This window comes from Myiozetetes cayanensis, unplaced genomic scaffold, assembly GCF_022539395.1.
Source record: "Myiozetetes cayanensis isolate MyiCay16 unplaced genomic scaffold, myiCay2020 scf9, whole genome shotgun sequence".
NCBI classification, from domain to species: Eukaryota; Metazoa; Chordata; class Aves; order Passeriformes; family Tyrannidae; genus Myiozetetes; species Myiozetetes cayanensis.
Genome location: NW_026088185.1, coordinates 22536913 through 22550325, shown reverse-complemented (window position 1 = coordinate 22550325; position 13413 = coordinate 22536913). Strand labels below are relative to the sequence as shown.

General features: G+C 61.0%; 1 protein-coding gene across 1 annotated transcript; it reads left to right on the top strand.

Annotated features, from left to right (window-relative positions):
* Positions 1 to 5952: 5952 nt before the first annotated feature.
* Positions 5953 to 11358, top strand: DES (desmin). The gene is made up of 9 exons (XM_050339882.1): positions 5953 to 6582; positions 8059 to 8119; positions 8295 to 8390; positions 8478 to 8639; positions 8730 to 8855; positions 9560 to 9780; positions 9913 to 9962; positions 10225 to 10307; positions 10423 to 11358. Exons 1-9 carry the CDS (start codon positions 6032 to 6034, stop codon positions 10462 to 10464), a joined length of 1392 nt encoding a protein of 463 aa, XP_050195839.1. The 5' UTR covers positions 5953 to 6031; the 3' UTR covers positions 10465 to 11358.
* Positions 11359 to 13413: the final 2055 nt, after the last annotated feature.

Genomic DNA, 13413 nt, shown 5'->3' with positions numbered 1-13413 from the left:
GTGAACAGGGGCTGCCCCAAAACAGGTCTTGGTCCACACACAGTGGGGTACAGGTCCACAGGGAACACACTCACTTCCCAAAGGCTGGGTGTCTCTACAGTAGATCACTGGTGTAAGGCAAGCTGCAGCCCCCCATCATTGCTGCTCCCCTGCCTTGGCTCAACCTTGGCTCAACTGCTCAACCCTCCCAGGAAACAAGGCACAAGCTCCTGGTGCCATGTTGAGGACCAATGTCTCCAAGTGACAGTGATGCACAGGGTTCTGAGAGTTGGCACAGTGGCAGGGCAGCACCAGCTGGGGCACTCCCAGGGGATAGGAGAGGCATGGATTGGGGTGCCTCTTGCTCTTGGCTGGGTCCTCTGCATGGGCTGGGTGCAGCAGTGGGGTTTTGGGTTTCCATCAGTCTGCATGCATCATTTCCCAGCAGGATCCTGTGTCTTCCAGGCAATGGGTGTGCAGCCTTGCAAGAGGGACGTGGCAGCCTGTGAGAGCTGCATGGGGCCCAGGTGTTGGGTGCCAGCTGGATTCCCATCTCCTGAGTCACCAGCATGAACACTGTTAGTTGGAGAATGCTGTCTGTGTCCTGGAGACTGGAAAATGGTGGTCCTGTTCCACCTGACCCTGTGACCTATCGTGCCAAGAGCTCCTGACAGCTCTGGATTTATGCTCCCAGCCCCCAGCACCTGCCTCTCCTCCCCAGAAAAAGGGAACAAGCACTCCCACCGCCTGGTACCATGCAAACAGACAGCTGGAGGGTCTCCATGTCAACCATAGCAAACACAAGACGAGTGTCCCGCTGGGACGGGACCAGGCTGGGAGCACCCAGCACCCCTGCCTGGAGCTGGCACACACGTGCCACTACCCAGCACCCCCCAGCCAAAGGGAAGTGGGTACCAAGTGACTGTCCCCATTCTCCTCCTGCCAGCATCACCCCTGCTGCTGCCAGCACCCAGCTCAGGGCCAGGTGCTGTTGGGTGGTTTCCAGGCTCTGCCTGGAAGACACCTGGGGACATCTGGAGCTCATGGCTCCCCAGCTGGTAGATGCCCAGAGTGGGTGAATAGCCAGTGGGTGTGGGTGCCCAGAGCAGACGGGTCCCAGTAGGGATGTGGGCAGGGGGTGCCTGGATGTGGGGTGTTGGAACAGGGGTGAGTGGCAGGGCCGGGTGTGGCCTTTGTCCAGCCCTGCTGGAGTGAGCAAAGGGCAGCGCCTTGGCATGCCGCAGCTATTCCCGGAACAGAGAGGCTTCCAGAAAAAGCTCCCTATGGCTATTTCCGGGTGGGCTCTGACTCACCCCTGGCTGGGTGCCAAGGGCTGCGCAGCACCTGTCATGGCTGCCCCCCACTCCATCACCATGCTCCTGGGAAGACGCTGCTCCTGTCCGCATTCCACGCTGCCCCATGGACCACCTAGTGCAGCAGGGAGCCCCAGGCAGCCCTCCCGAAAAGGCACCAGCTCCTCCATGGAGTGCATACACCCTGATGCTGGGCTCATGCGTGTGCCCAGGGGTGCCTGGCAGGGACAGAACCAGTAGGGACAGGGCACTGTGGCCCTTCCCATGTCCCCTGGAAGCCCAGAGTGAGATTCCGGGCAGGGTTTGCTCTGGGCAGTGTTCTCTGCTGGCAGGAGGCTTTGGGGATCGGCAGACAGTGCATAGCCCTGCTGGAAGGGGTTAATGGAAAGATGGCCCAGGACAGAGTCTGTAAACACAGCCAGAGCTCCAGGAAGTGCCGCCCCCTTCTCCCACTGCCTGCCAGGCTGCCTGGATCCCCCCTAGCCAGCCCTGCCAGGATGAGAAAAAGGATGGCATCCATCGAGGCAGTCCTCCGCATCCCGGCCCACGTGTCTGAGCATGGGAAAGTGAAATCACTGCCCAGGCATTGCTGAGTGAATGGCCACCATGCCTTACGTGAGCCTCCAGCGATGCAGCGGGTAACGCTACCTCATCTCACTGGCATGGGTGACGCTATCGAGGCCTGCAGGAGGGCAGACAGACACCCCAGCATCCTGGTGGGCCACGTGGGTGCCCAGTCATCCCTACATCCATGTGGACCACAAGGGCAGCTGGGCATCCCTAGTGTCTCCACACCACTGGGGCAGGTGAACATCCCATGGACAATGAGGGCACCCATCCCCTAGGCTGCAGGGATGGGTGAACACTGTCAGTATTCCCATGGATCACAGGGATAGCTGTAGGTGAGGGAAGGGCAGGTGTATGCTTCAGGCATCTACATGGACATGGAGGTAACTGGTCCTCCCCAGCAGCTACATGGCCCTGGGAGCAACAGGTCACCCCCAGGGACTTTGTGGAACATGGAGGCAACAACTCACCCCCAGGATATACAATGGGGGCAAGTGAACACCTCCCAGCATCCATACAGGTTGCAGCTGGACACCCCCAGCATCCATGCATGCTGGGGGCATCCAGGCGCCCCTAGAATCCTTGTGTCACTCCGAGACAGGACATTGTCCTCAGCATCCCCATCACCTGGGGACACAGGGGTGGGGACCAGGAACAGCCAGACGGGCTATGTGCCCAGTGGTCCTGAGCTCTGGAGTGGGTGAAGGCATGGGGGCAGCTGAGGTGAACAGCAGGTGGGGGGCTGAAGACTTCAGGGCACCCACCAGCTCCCGGGACCCTGTTGTGCCAGGCTGGGCCATGGTCCAGGCAAGGAAGGAGAACATCTCTTATTTAGACAATAGCACATGCCCCGGGTCCGTCAGCACCGAGGAATGGGCCACACAGTCCTTCCCTCTTAGGGTAAAGATGCCTGGGAGGCTCATGGCTGTAAAAGGAGTGGGATGAAGGGAGACAGCCAGGGGTCAGGAGTGAGGGGATGGACGCCCTCGCTGCTTCATTCCCATCCCTCCACTCATCCCTGAGCTAGGGCCAGGCATGAGGGGGGCACTGGGGTCCTGGTGGCAGGGGCCAGGGCCAAGGAGGGGTCAGCACCCTGTCCCTGCATCCTTTGAGTCCCAAGATGCCCACAGCCTGGGGAGGCTGTGCAGGGCTTAAATCCTGGGGGAGCAGCAGGGAGGGAGGGCTGGGGAGGAGGGGCGGCTGCAGGATGCAGCTGGCTTTGCTCACAGGGATGTCATGACCGGAGGGAGTTGTTTGACATTCCAGCTCCAAAAGCCTTCCCAGCAGCAGCCTCATCCACAGCTCACTGGAAGCTGGGACCAGGCCAGTGCAGGGGTTCAGGAGCCACTTCCCAGGCTCCACTGGTCTGGGTCAGCCTGGCCTGGGATGCAGTTGTGGGGAGGCAGAGTGGGGTTGGATGGGACAGGAATCAGCCTTGCACTGCTGCTCTCTGCAGCCTCCTCACTTTCCGCAGCCTCTGGGTCTTTAGTCAGCATGGAATTTGGCATCATGTCCTGGCATGGGACTCGGGCAGAGTTTCTGTGTCCTGCACTTTGTCCCTTCTTCCTATCGTGCTGGATCCTGCAAGCAGATGGGGCTTTCCTAAGAGGCTGTGGAAAGTCCAAGGATTCTGTCCACCCTCTGCAAGCTATGGGGCCCCTGACTGCACAGACCCAGCCCGGAAAGTTGTCACAGCAGCTGAGGAAAGGCCACTTCAAACAGTCTGTCCTAGAGCAGGGTCAGCAGGATGCTCCTTGTTAACTCCTCTGGGCTGCTTCCCCTCCAAGCACCAGTGTCCGAGAGCACATTTCCCCTCCCTGGGGCACCCCAACCCTGCACACCCCTGCTATGTGGGATGAGGATAGGAACAAGGGCTCGCTGGTACTGGCATGGGGTTTGCATTGCCCTTACAGGGTAGGGTGCTGGACATTGCTGGACACAGCACCCGTAGGGAGTCCCTCCTCCCCACACCCCAGCTGGCACAGCAGCAGGATAGGGTCATGGGAAGGGACAGCTGAATTCCACAGCTGGTGGTGTGCTGTCCCAGACCCCTGGGGTCCCCCTCAGTGGTGTGGGCACCCACCTGCCCCTCTGCACACTAGCTAAGAACTGGCTTGCCTCCCTGCTGGCACTTGTGGTACAGGCAGGGCACACGTGCGGAGCTCAGAGATGTGCAGGGTATGCTCGGAGCAGGGCCAGAAGAAGGAAGGATGCTGTCTGTTTTTCCATCTACTCTCCCCCCACACGCCCCCCTTTCTTCCATCCTCCCCCTGCTCTGGGATGAAACAACCCCATCTGGAAATACCTTCCCTTTTAAAGGCAGGCTCCGCCAGGCAGCTTGCACCCTCGGGAAGACGCCACATCACGCTGCAACTGGGTAGCTGGGAGGGACTCCAGGGATGAGGGATTTGGAGGGGCTAAAGGGATGCAGGGCGTTGAGCCTCTGCCCACCTGTGTGGATATGGGACCAAGACCCTCGCTAGCCCTCAGATGACATGGAGCAGGCAGGCAGCAGGCAGGAGTGCCTCCAGAGCCAGGGCAGTTGAGAATGCTTCCATGATTAAGCCTAACCTTTTGCCGTCCTAATGATGCCATGGGGAGTCATGGCACTGCTTGGTGTCTGCATTACAGCCAGGACAGAAGGCCAGGAGGTGCAGGGCTGAGCATTGCTCCTGCTGCTGAGTCACCCCGTGCCCAGTGGCACGGCAGTCCCCTACATGAGGGCCTCCAGGGACAGAGTTGCTGGGGCTGAGCCAGCTGACATCAGCCAAAACATTGCAGCTTGGACAGAACTGGGGGTCACCAAGTGTGCTGGGGGCTTGGGGAGGAGGGGGTGCTTCTCAGGCAAGGGGCACTCTCTTGAGGGGTTCCCCCAGCACAGCTCTCCTCCTTCAGGATGATCTCTAGCTGGCACAGGTTTGTGCATGGCCCTGGGGTTCCCTAATCTGGCCTACCACCTGCCCAGAAAGTGGGAAGCTGTGGTGGGGGTGCCTATACAGGACTGGGGTATTCCTCATTCTGTGCATTTTTGTGAAGATGGGCTGGGCTTTTTGAACCCTAATATGGGTTCAGGCCAAGAGGAAGACTGAGGAGACAGGGTAGAGCCTGCAGTGCCTCGGAATAACCTGGGGACCTTGTTCTGCTCCTGGAGTGATGTGGGCCAGAGAGGGATTGGGGCTGCTCCAGGCAGGGTCCCCATCCAGCGGTGTTCTCCACATGCCTGGAGCAAGAAGGGTTAACAGGGAGGCACCCAGCTATAAATACCATGTATGTATGTCCCACGCCCCATGAGTATGAGCTGGGAAGGCTATTTTGGTTGGGTGCCTGCTGCTTTGGGAATGTGCCTGAGCGAGGACAGAGGGCTGACGTCACTGGGGCTCAGACCCAGCACCTGCTTGGGGTCACTCATCAACACTCTAAAGTGCCCAGACCCTGGCCAGTGCTCAGCCCCCTGTGTCAGAAAGGGAGTTGGGGTGGTGGGTCAGTACAACCACACTCAGGGCAGGAGTCCCCCCGCATCAACCCCTCTCCTGGGCCCTTTCTTGCTCACTCTCTGGGTGTGGGTCTGGAGTCTGGCCCCATATGGAGAGCTGAGCCTGGTGCTCTTGCCATGGGATGGGTCAGGGCATCATCAGAGGCCTTTTGGGGTTCTCCAGACCAGTTTTGGGACTGTGGCTACCAGTTATGAGGTTTGGCTTAAGGGTGTCAAGTGAGGGTCTGTTGTGAAGGTCTGAGTCCCCATCTTTCCCTTGTGGCATCCACCTAAGCTGTCTGTCGGTCTGGGCCCCCCGTGGGTGGCACTGCGCCCTGATAGGGGGTGACAACCAGCCTGCCCCAGTTACTCTCCTCACACCCCCAGGGATGGGGCAGAGCGCTGGGGGCCAGAGTCAAGGCTCCAGGGGACTCCAGGGGTGCCCAGGGGTCATGCGTATTGTTGCATCATTCTTGTCTGTTGGGGGGTGCGGGCAGGTGAGGGGCAGTGGGCGGGGGCTGGTGGCCATCCCCCCCGCAGCAGCATCCCCCAGCTGACCGGCAGCAGGAGGGGCGGGTGATGTCAGCAGGATACAAATAGCGGCGCGCAGCTCCCCTCCTGACGCCTCTCCGAGCTGCCGGCCGCTCGCCAGCCCCGCCGCCTGCTCCCTGCTCCGGCCTCGCCGCCCCACGCCGCCACCATGAGCCAGTCCTACTCCTCCAGCCAGCGGGTCTCTTCCTACCGCCGCACCTTCGGCGGCTCCCCGGTCTTTCCCCGTGCCTCCTTCGGGAGCAAGGGCAGCAGCGGCAGCTCCGTCACCTCCCGCGTCTACCAGGTGTCCCGCACCTCGGCCGTCCCCAGCCTGTCCAGCTTCCGCACCACCCGCGTGACGCCCCTGCGCTCCTACCAAAGTGCCTACCAAGGTGCTGGCGAGCTGCTGGACTTCAGCCTGGCCGATGCCATGAACCAGGAGTTCCTCCAGACCCGCACCAACGAGAAGGTGGAACTGCAGGAGCTCAATGACCGCTTCGCCAACTACATTGAAAAGGTGCGCTTCTTGGAGCAGCAGAATGCTCTCATGGTGGCCGAGGTGAACCGCCTGCGGGGCAAGGAGCCCACCCGTGTGGCAGAGATATACGAGGAGGAGCTGCGGGAGCTCCGGCGCCAGGTGGACCTGCTCACCAACCAGCGGGCTCGTGTGGAGGTCGAGCGCGACAACCTGCTTGATGACCTGCAGAAGCTCAAGCAGAAGTGAGTAGGGAACCTTGGAGTGTCCCCGTGGGCATCCATCTGTGCATCTCTATCCCCAGGGATGGGTGGTGGCAGAAATCACCCTGGCAGCCCCTTTGGTGGTTACTGCCATCCTTGCGCCTCGCGCTCATAGACTATCACATCCCCACTACTCTGTTTCCCTCGACCCCTGTCTCGATGCGCAGGCAGCACCCAGTGGGCAGGATGGCTCTGGCAGTAGGGGTGTCCCTATGCCCTCCCTTACAGTGGAGCTGAGGCTGGGCTGTGATGCCACAGGACACCCAGAGCAGGGAGATCGAAGTGCAGCTCACCATGGGGTCCCCATCTCTGCTTACACCAGGGAGGGCTGGCGAGCCCATGAGGGAGCTGAGCTCTGTGGGATAGATGGACAGACAGAGGCAGCCAGACAGGCGGAAGTGAGGGGGAGGATAACTCAGGGAGGGTGCTCCATCAGCTCCGGACATGAAGAAAGGAGGGGAGGAAGCAGCACTTCCGCAGGCCAGGGATTCTCCAGGCCTGCTATGTGTGTCCATAATGCCCCGTGAGCAGCAGGAGATCCCAAGGATGCTGCAGACCTGGCTGGTGCTGGAGAAGAGAGTTGGGGCCAGTGGGGATTAGCCACAGGGGTGGCCAGGCTGAGAGAACACCCAGGGACTGAACAGTGTGGGACACCTGGCAGCAAGGGCAAATGATCAGGGGGAGCTGCATGTTCTGATGCTGGCCTGCACCTTTCCTCCTGGACTCTGTGCCCTGGGGACACCAAGCACCCATCCCCTGGGGGTGACACAGCCTTCTGCCTCCCTCTGTAACCCCAGCCACAACACAGACAGTCCTAGTGGGGCAATGCCCTGTTTCTGGGGGGTTGGGAGTGGTGGCATGGAGGAACTTTCAATGACAGGGAGGAGCAGGGCCAAGAACAAACAGGTGTCAGGTTCCTGTCATGCCGTATGGCAGTACTGCCTGGGCACCTCCATCTCCTCCCCACTGTCTTTCCATGGGCCTGCAGCTTTTCAGGACTGTCCTATCCCCTGGCACAAGCCCAGATCTCCATCCCTGACCTGGGACCCCCTGCAGCAGTCCCCTTTCCATATCCCATCCCACAGCATCGCTGAGACCCATCTGTCCTCCTGCTCTCCCCGGGATGGCTCAGCTGATGGCCATCTCTTGGACCCCCTGTGCCAGATCCCACACCCTGTCCCCCCAGCTGCTGGTCACTCTCCCCTATAAGGGCCGGGGCAGCGCGTGTGGCACCGAGCTGACCTCATGCCTTTGTGATCTCTCCGGTGTTGACTATAATAGGGAATGGGAGGAAGAGCCCCTGGCTCCCTGCCAGCCCTCTGCTGCCTGCCGGGAACGCAGGATAATCTGCTGTCTTCCCACCAGGCCATGCTGGACTAAGGGGCAGCTTGGGGGGACATCACCACGGAGGGACAGGGCTTCCTCCAGACCCTCCTAGCCTCCCCTCTCTGCCTACAGGCTGCAAGAGGAGATCCAGCTGAAGGAGGAGGCTGAGAACAACCTCGCTGCATTCAGAGCTGTGAGTACCCGTCCCCTTCATGTGGTGTGGGACCCCTTCCTCCCTTCCCACCTGCATCTCCCCCCAGTAGCCTGGACCCAGCACCAGGGCATGGTCCTGGACACAACTTTGCACCTTCCAGCCCTGGTGTTTTCCCTGAAACCCCCCACTACCCCTCACTCTGTGTCCCCCCCAGGATGTGGACGCGGCCACACTGGCACGCATCGACCTGGAAAGACGTATCGAGTCCCTGCAGGAGGAGATCGCCTTCCTCAAGAAGGTGCACGAAGAGGTGGGTTGGGGTGCCCCCTTTCCCAGTGGCACCTGTGGGACAGGGAGGATTGAGTGGGTGCCTTGAGATGTCACCTTGCCCACCCAGGAAATCCGGGAGCTGCAGGCACAGCTGCAGGAGCAGCACATTCAGGTGGAGATGGACATCTCCAAGCCCGACTTGACGGCTGCGCTGCGGGACATCCGTGCTCAGTATGAGAGCATTGCTGCCAAGAACATTGCCGAGGCCGAGGAGTGGTACAAATCCAAGGTACGGGGGTGGTGGGCTCCAGGTTGGCTCCAGTGCAGTGAGTCTTGGCCATCTCGGTGGCCATGCCCGCTGACTCTGGTCTCTCCTCAGGTGAATGACCTGACGCAGGCAGCCAACAAGAACAACGATGCACTGCGGCAGGCAAAACAGGAGATGCTGGAGTACCGGCACCAGATCCAGTCCTACACCTGCGAGATTGATGCCCTCAAGGGCACGGTGAGCTGACGGCAGCACTGGGGAGGCCCCCAGCTTCCCTGCAGGGACCTGCTACTCCAGGGCTGCTCAGGGACCCCTAGGACACCTGTGGGGTGGGGGGCTCTTTCCAGCCGAGTTGCTGCCATGGGGGAACTTGTACCCCACATTTGGGCTGTGCCTCCCCCAACAGTGGCCTGGGCTCCTGCGAGGTGTTTTGACAGAGTCCTGGGATCAAGGCACAGATTGTAAAAGGTGACCCAGACTGGGAGGCTCCAGGCAGACTGGCGCAGGGCTCAGGGTGTCTGGTTGCAGGCTGGGAAGGTGGTTGCAAACAAACAGTACACAACAGTTCCATTCCGACACAGTCATACTCACAGGAGCCAGCCAGCCAGCAGTCACCAGTGTGTCAGTGCCACCCCCTGGCACCCATCCAGCTCCTACAGCTCTCCTTGCCTTCTTGCTGGGGTAGGATGGCTTTGCTTAGGAGCCTGGACACCAGGGTGTTAGGGTTGCCCAGGATACGCCCAGCTTGCCCTGCCAGATCCTGCTGGCCAGCGCTGGGCAGATGGAGGATGACAGTCACTTATCATGGTCCTACATCAGCTGGACCCAACCCAGGGCTGACCACAGCTCTCCCCAGGAACACCTGTCATTCCCAGCTCACACCACAGGTGACCCCTGACTCCTCTGGGTTCCCTCCCTTACTGAGACCTGTGTCTCTCCAGAATGACTCCCTGATGCGCCAGATGCGGGAGATGGAGGAGCGCTTTGCAGGGGAGGCCGGTGGGTACCAGGACACCATTGCCCGCCTGGAGGAGGAGATCCGGCACCTGAAGGATGAGATGGCCCGGCACCTGCGTGAGTACCAGGACCTGCTCAATGTCAAGATGGCCTTGGATGTAGAGATCGCCACATATCGCAAGCTGCTGGAGGGCGAGGAGAACCGGTGAGTGGCAGGGGTGCAGGACAAGCTGGGGAGACCAGTGGGGTCAGCTGTTTTTTGGGGCTCCAACCTCGTGAGCAGCCACTTGAGGGCTAAAGCTAGCTGGCACTAAGCTTCCCCTCTGTGTCCCCACAGGATCAGCATCCCCATGCACCAGACCTTCGCCTCTGCACTGAATTTCCGAGGTGAGCATCACCCCACGAGTCCCCTGGGGTCCCCAGTTTGGGGGCAAAACTCCCTTCTGGGAGGCTGCAGCCAAGATGGCAGGTTGGGGACCCACAGCTGCCACATGGAGTTCCTGACGTGTGGACACTTGGTTGGATGTTGCCATAAGCTGAGAGGGGGGTTAAGCCAGGGCTGCTGAAGCCCCTCAGCAGCCCCAGCCCCACTGCTGTGCCCCCATGCCACACGTCCTGTTGTCCTATCCCCTGTGTCCTCTCCCTGCAGAGACCAGCCCAGAGCAGCGGGGCTCTGAAGTGCACACCAAAAAGACCGTGATGATCAAAACCATTGAAACCCGTGATGGGGAGGTGAGCACAGGGTGGCACCCAAGGGTGGTGGGGAGACAGGGCGCTGATCAAAATGCCTGTTCTTGCACTCTGGGCTCTGGTGTGCACAGCGACTCACAGTGCCTCTCTCCCACAGGTGGTGAGTGAGGCGACCCAGCAGCAGCATGAAGTGCTGTAGAGGAGGTTGCCCCAGCGGCCCACTGGCACCTTCTGTCCCTGCCTCCGTCCTGCCACCATGCCCCCCTCCTGCCCCCCACCTAGCCCCTCGATGCTCCCCTGGCACTGCCTGAGGGGTTTCCCCATGCAGCGGCCTCTGGGCCCCCCACACCCCCTGGGCTCTCTCCTTTGGCTTCAAAAGGCTTGCTCTGCTTTTGCAGCTTCACAGCGGCCACGCCAGTGTCAGGATCAGGCCAGGGCTGGGGGGGGTGGCAGGAGGGAGGGGACAGGCAGGAGGGGCTGGGGGGAGCAGGTGGTGGCCTGGACCAGCTCCATGGAGAGCCGGACGGTCCCAGCAGCAGGTTCTGGATCCCCCCTTCCCATGCCAGGCACCTACTTGGGGTTCAACCCACAGGAGTGGGGACCCGTACCCCTGCACCAGCACTGCGGCGCCCTGGAGCTGGCACTCCTCCAGGTGCATAGCGGAGATGCTAGGGATGGGGAGAAGCTAGGGGTGGTCCGGGCTGAGCCCCCTGTTCTCTGCCCGGCTCAGAGCAAGGGAGTTCCCAACCTGCATATCCCCCCCAGCCCAGGGAGGCTGGGGCCCTTCACTCCCCCCTGCCCAAGAGGCAGCTCCATGGGGCAGAGGAGGGCAGTGCCCACCCCCCCACCATGATGGGGACCCCCAGCAGCTGGAGGCTGCATGGGGCTGGGCTAGTGAGCCGAGAGGGTACCTGTAGGTGGACATAGGAGAGAAGAGGAGTGTGTAAATGGGAGAGAGGGGGGAAAGAATGAGAGGAGCCGGAGAGAGGCCCGGGGGGCCAGGGCAGGCATCCCCACCCCTCACCCCAATGCACCCCCACCCCACCACATCTATGTGACTCTTCAGGCGGCCAAAATAAACAGCGGAGCATCACCCTGTCCTCTCAGTGCATCTCTGGAGCAGAGATAGGATGGGTGGTGGGGAGGTAGCATCCGGGGGGGACAGCACAAGGGCCAGCTGGATGGAGGGGCCAGCAACTCCCTGGGCCTCTTCCCTGGCTGCTGGGCCCCCCAAAAGGTGTTTGCCCCTCACACTGAAGGTGTCCCAGAGCATTTCGCTGCCTGTGGTGTGAATTTCCCAGTTGCGCTGGGTGGGGGAGCCCTGCTGGGACAGGGGGCAATCATAGTCAAGCCCTGAGCAGGTTTGGAGGGGCTCTCAGTGATAGTGCCGTATCCCACACACACACCCAGGGCCACACACCATGTTCTGGTGGCCCTCAGCTCTACAGCCACCTCCTTTTTGCCTTCACCTGGGACGGTCCTGCCCAAATCCACACCTGCCTGGGACTTTTCACAGCCCCGCCCCGTGTCAGCGGCCTGCAAGCAAAGCCCCCCTCATCCCAAATTGAACTCCTCCCCAGTACCCTGTGAGCATCTGATCCACCACCCTATGCTTGCATTCCAGGCTCAACCTTCAGCCTCAACCTGCCAGCACCTCCCTCCCAATGTATGTGCCTTGCTCCCTGTGGTCAGAGTGTGAGGGTTTTGGCTTTGTGTCCTTCACTTCAGTGATGGGGGATGCTGCAGGGGAACCAAGGGTCAAAGCATCCCATGGGGTAGAGCAATTCAGGGTTGCTCTGACCCAGGAAATGCTGGAGGGTTCACACTCCTCTGCCAGGAAGCAGATCCCAGGGAGGACAGTGGGCTTGGCAGGGAGGCTGTTTTAGGACAAGGCATGTGCCACTGCCAACAGGGCTGAGGGGTCCCTGATGGAGAGGCCAGTGTGTCAAACCCCAGTTGGGGGCTTTTGGATTTCAAGGGCTGTCTCCAGCAGGTGGCCCTGTGACATCGAGGACGGTGCCCAGGCTGGATGGAGAGGGATGACACCTCCCTCCCTGCTGGCCCAGGCTGGCTATGCCAGAGCTCAGTCCCTGAAGACAGGCAGGGGACAGAGCATTCCTTTTCCTGCATGGCAGGGAAGAGCCCCCCAGGCCTTCCCCGGGCTTCTCCTCCAGTCCCAAAGACTCCGGGGCTGGCTCAGCCACTCTGCAGTGAGGATGTTGGTCTAGCAGGACATTCCACACTGCTGTGCCCCAGCTATCCAAGCTGGGAGATTCTGGGATCTTCTCCTTGCTGGTGATGCTCCACTGATGCTGATACGTGTGGGCTGTGCCAAAGACATCAGGGCTGGCCTGCAGCTGGGAAGCATCGTGCCGTGTCGCTGGCATCCTGTTCACCCAGATTTACAGCCCCTGGCGAGGGCGGCTGGGGCCAGGTGCCGAGTCGTGTGCCATCACACCAGAGATGGGGAAGCCCTGCCTTGCCCGGGGGTGGCCAGGCAGCATCTGTTGCAGACAGATCCCTGGCTGCTCGCTGCCTGGAGCACAGCACGTGGGAACCCCAATGGGGTGCCCTAAAAACCAAATGGTGGGGTGCTCCTGCTCCAAGCAGGGCTGACTCTGATTACCCTCAGGCAGTGAAGCAGTGGCTTGGTGAGGAAATTAGAGTCTTACCGTGTTTGCAGCCCTCTGGGAGGGTGGATTTGGGGTCATCAGGGATGCTGGGATCCCCACTTCTGCTACCTGCTGGGAATGGGATGAAGGGGCCCCGCAGGCTGGCTCCTGCCTGGGGTCTCGTGTTGCAGGAAGCATGACAGTGTCCTTTGCCTCCACATGCCGCCAGGGTCTCTCTCTGCCCTGATCCAATGACACTGCCGGAGAAGGGGAAGAGGGGGAGGTAGGCTAGGTTCCCCACAAGCCTCTCTGCTAATATGGAAAGGTGCTGGCCCTTTTCTATCTTTGCAAGTGGAGCTGGGCTGCAGGGCCGGGGCGGCAGGCGCAGAGAAGGGGAGCCCAGCCAAGGAATGTGACATATCAGAGGCAGCTGCCACTTCAGGAGAGGGGGCAGAGAGAGCACAGCTCGCCGGGGGCCGCGCGGGACGGGACGGGTGAAGGGGGGGGACGCCACGGCCCCAGCACTGGGACGGCTC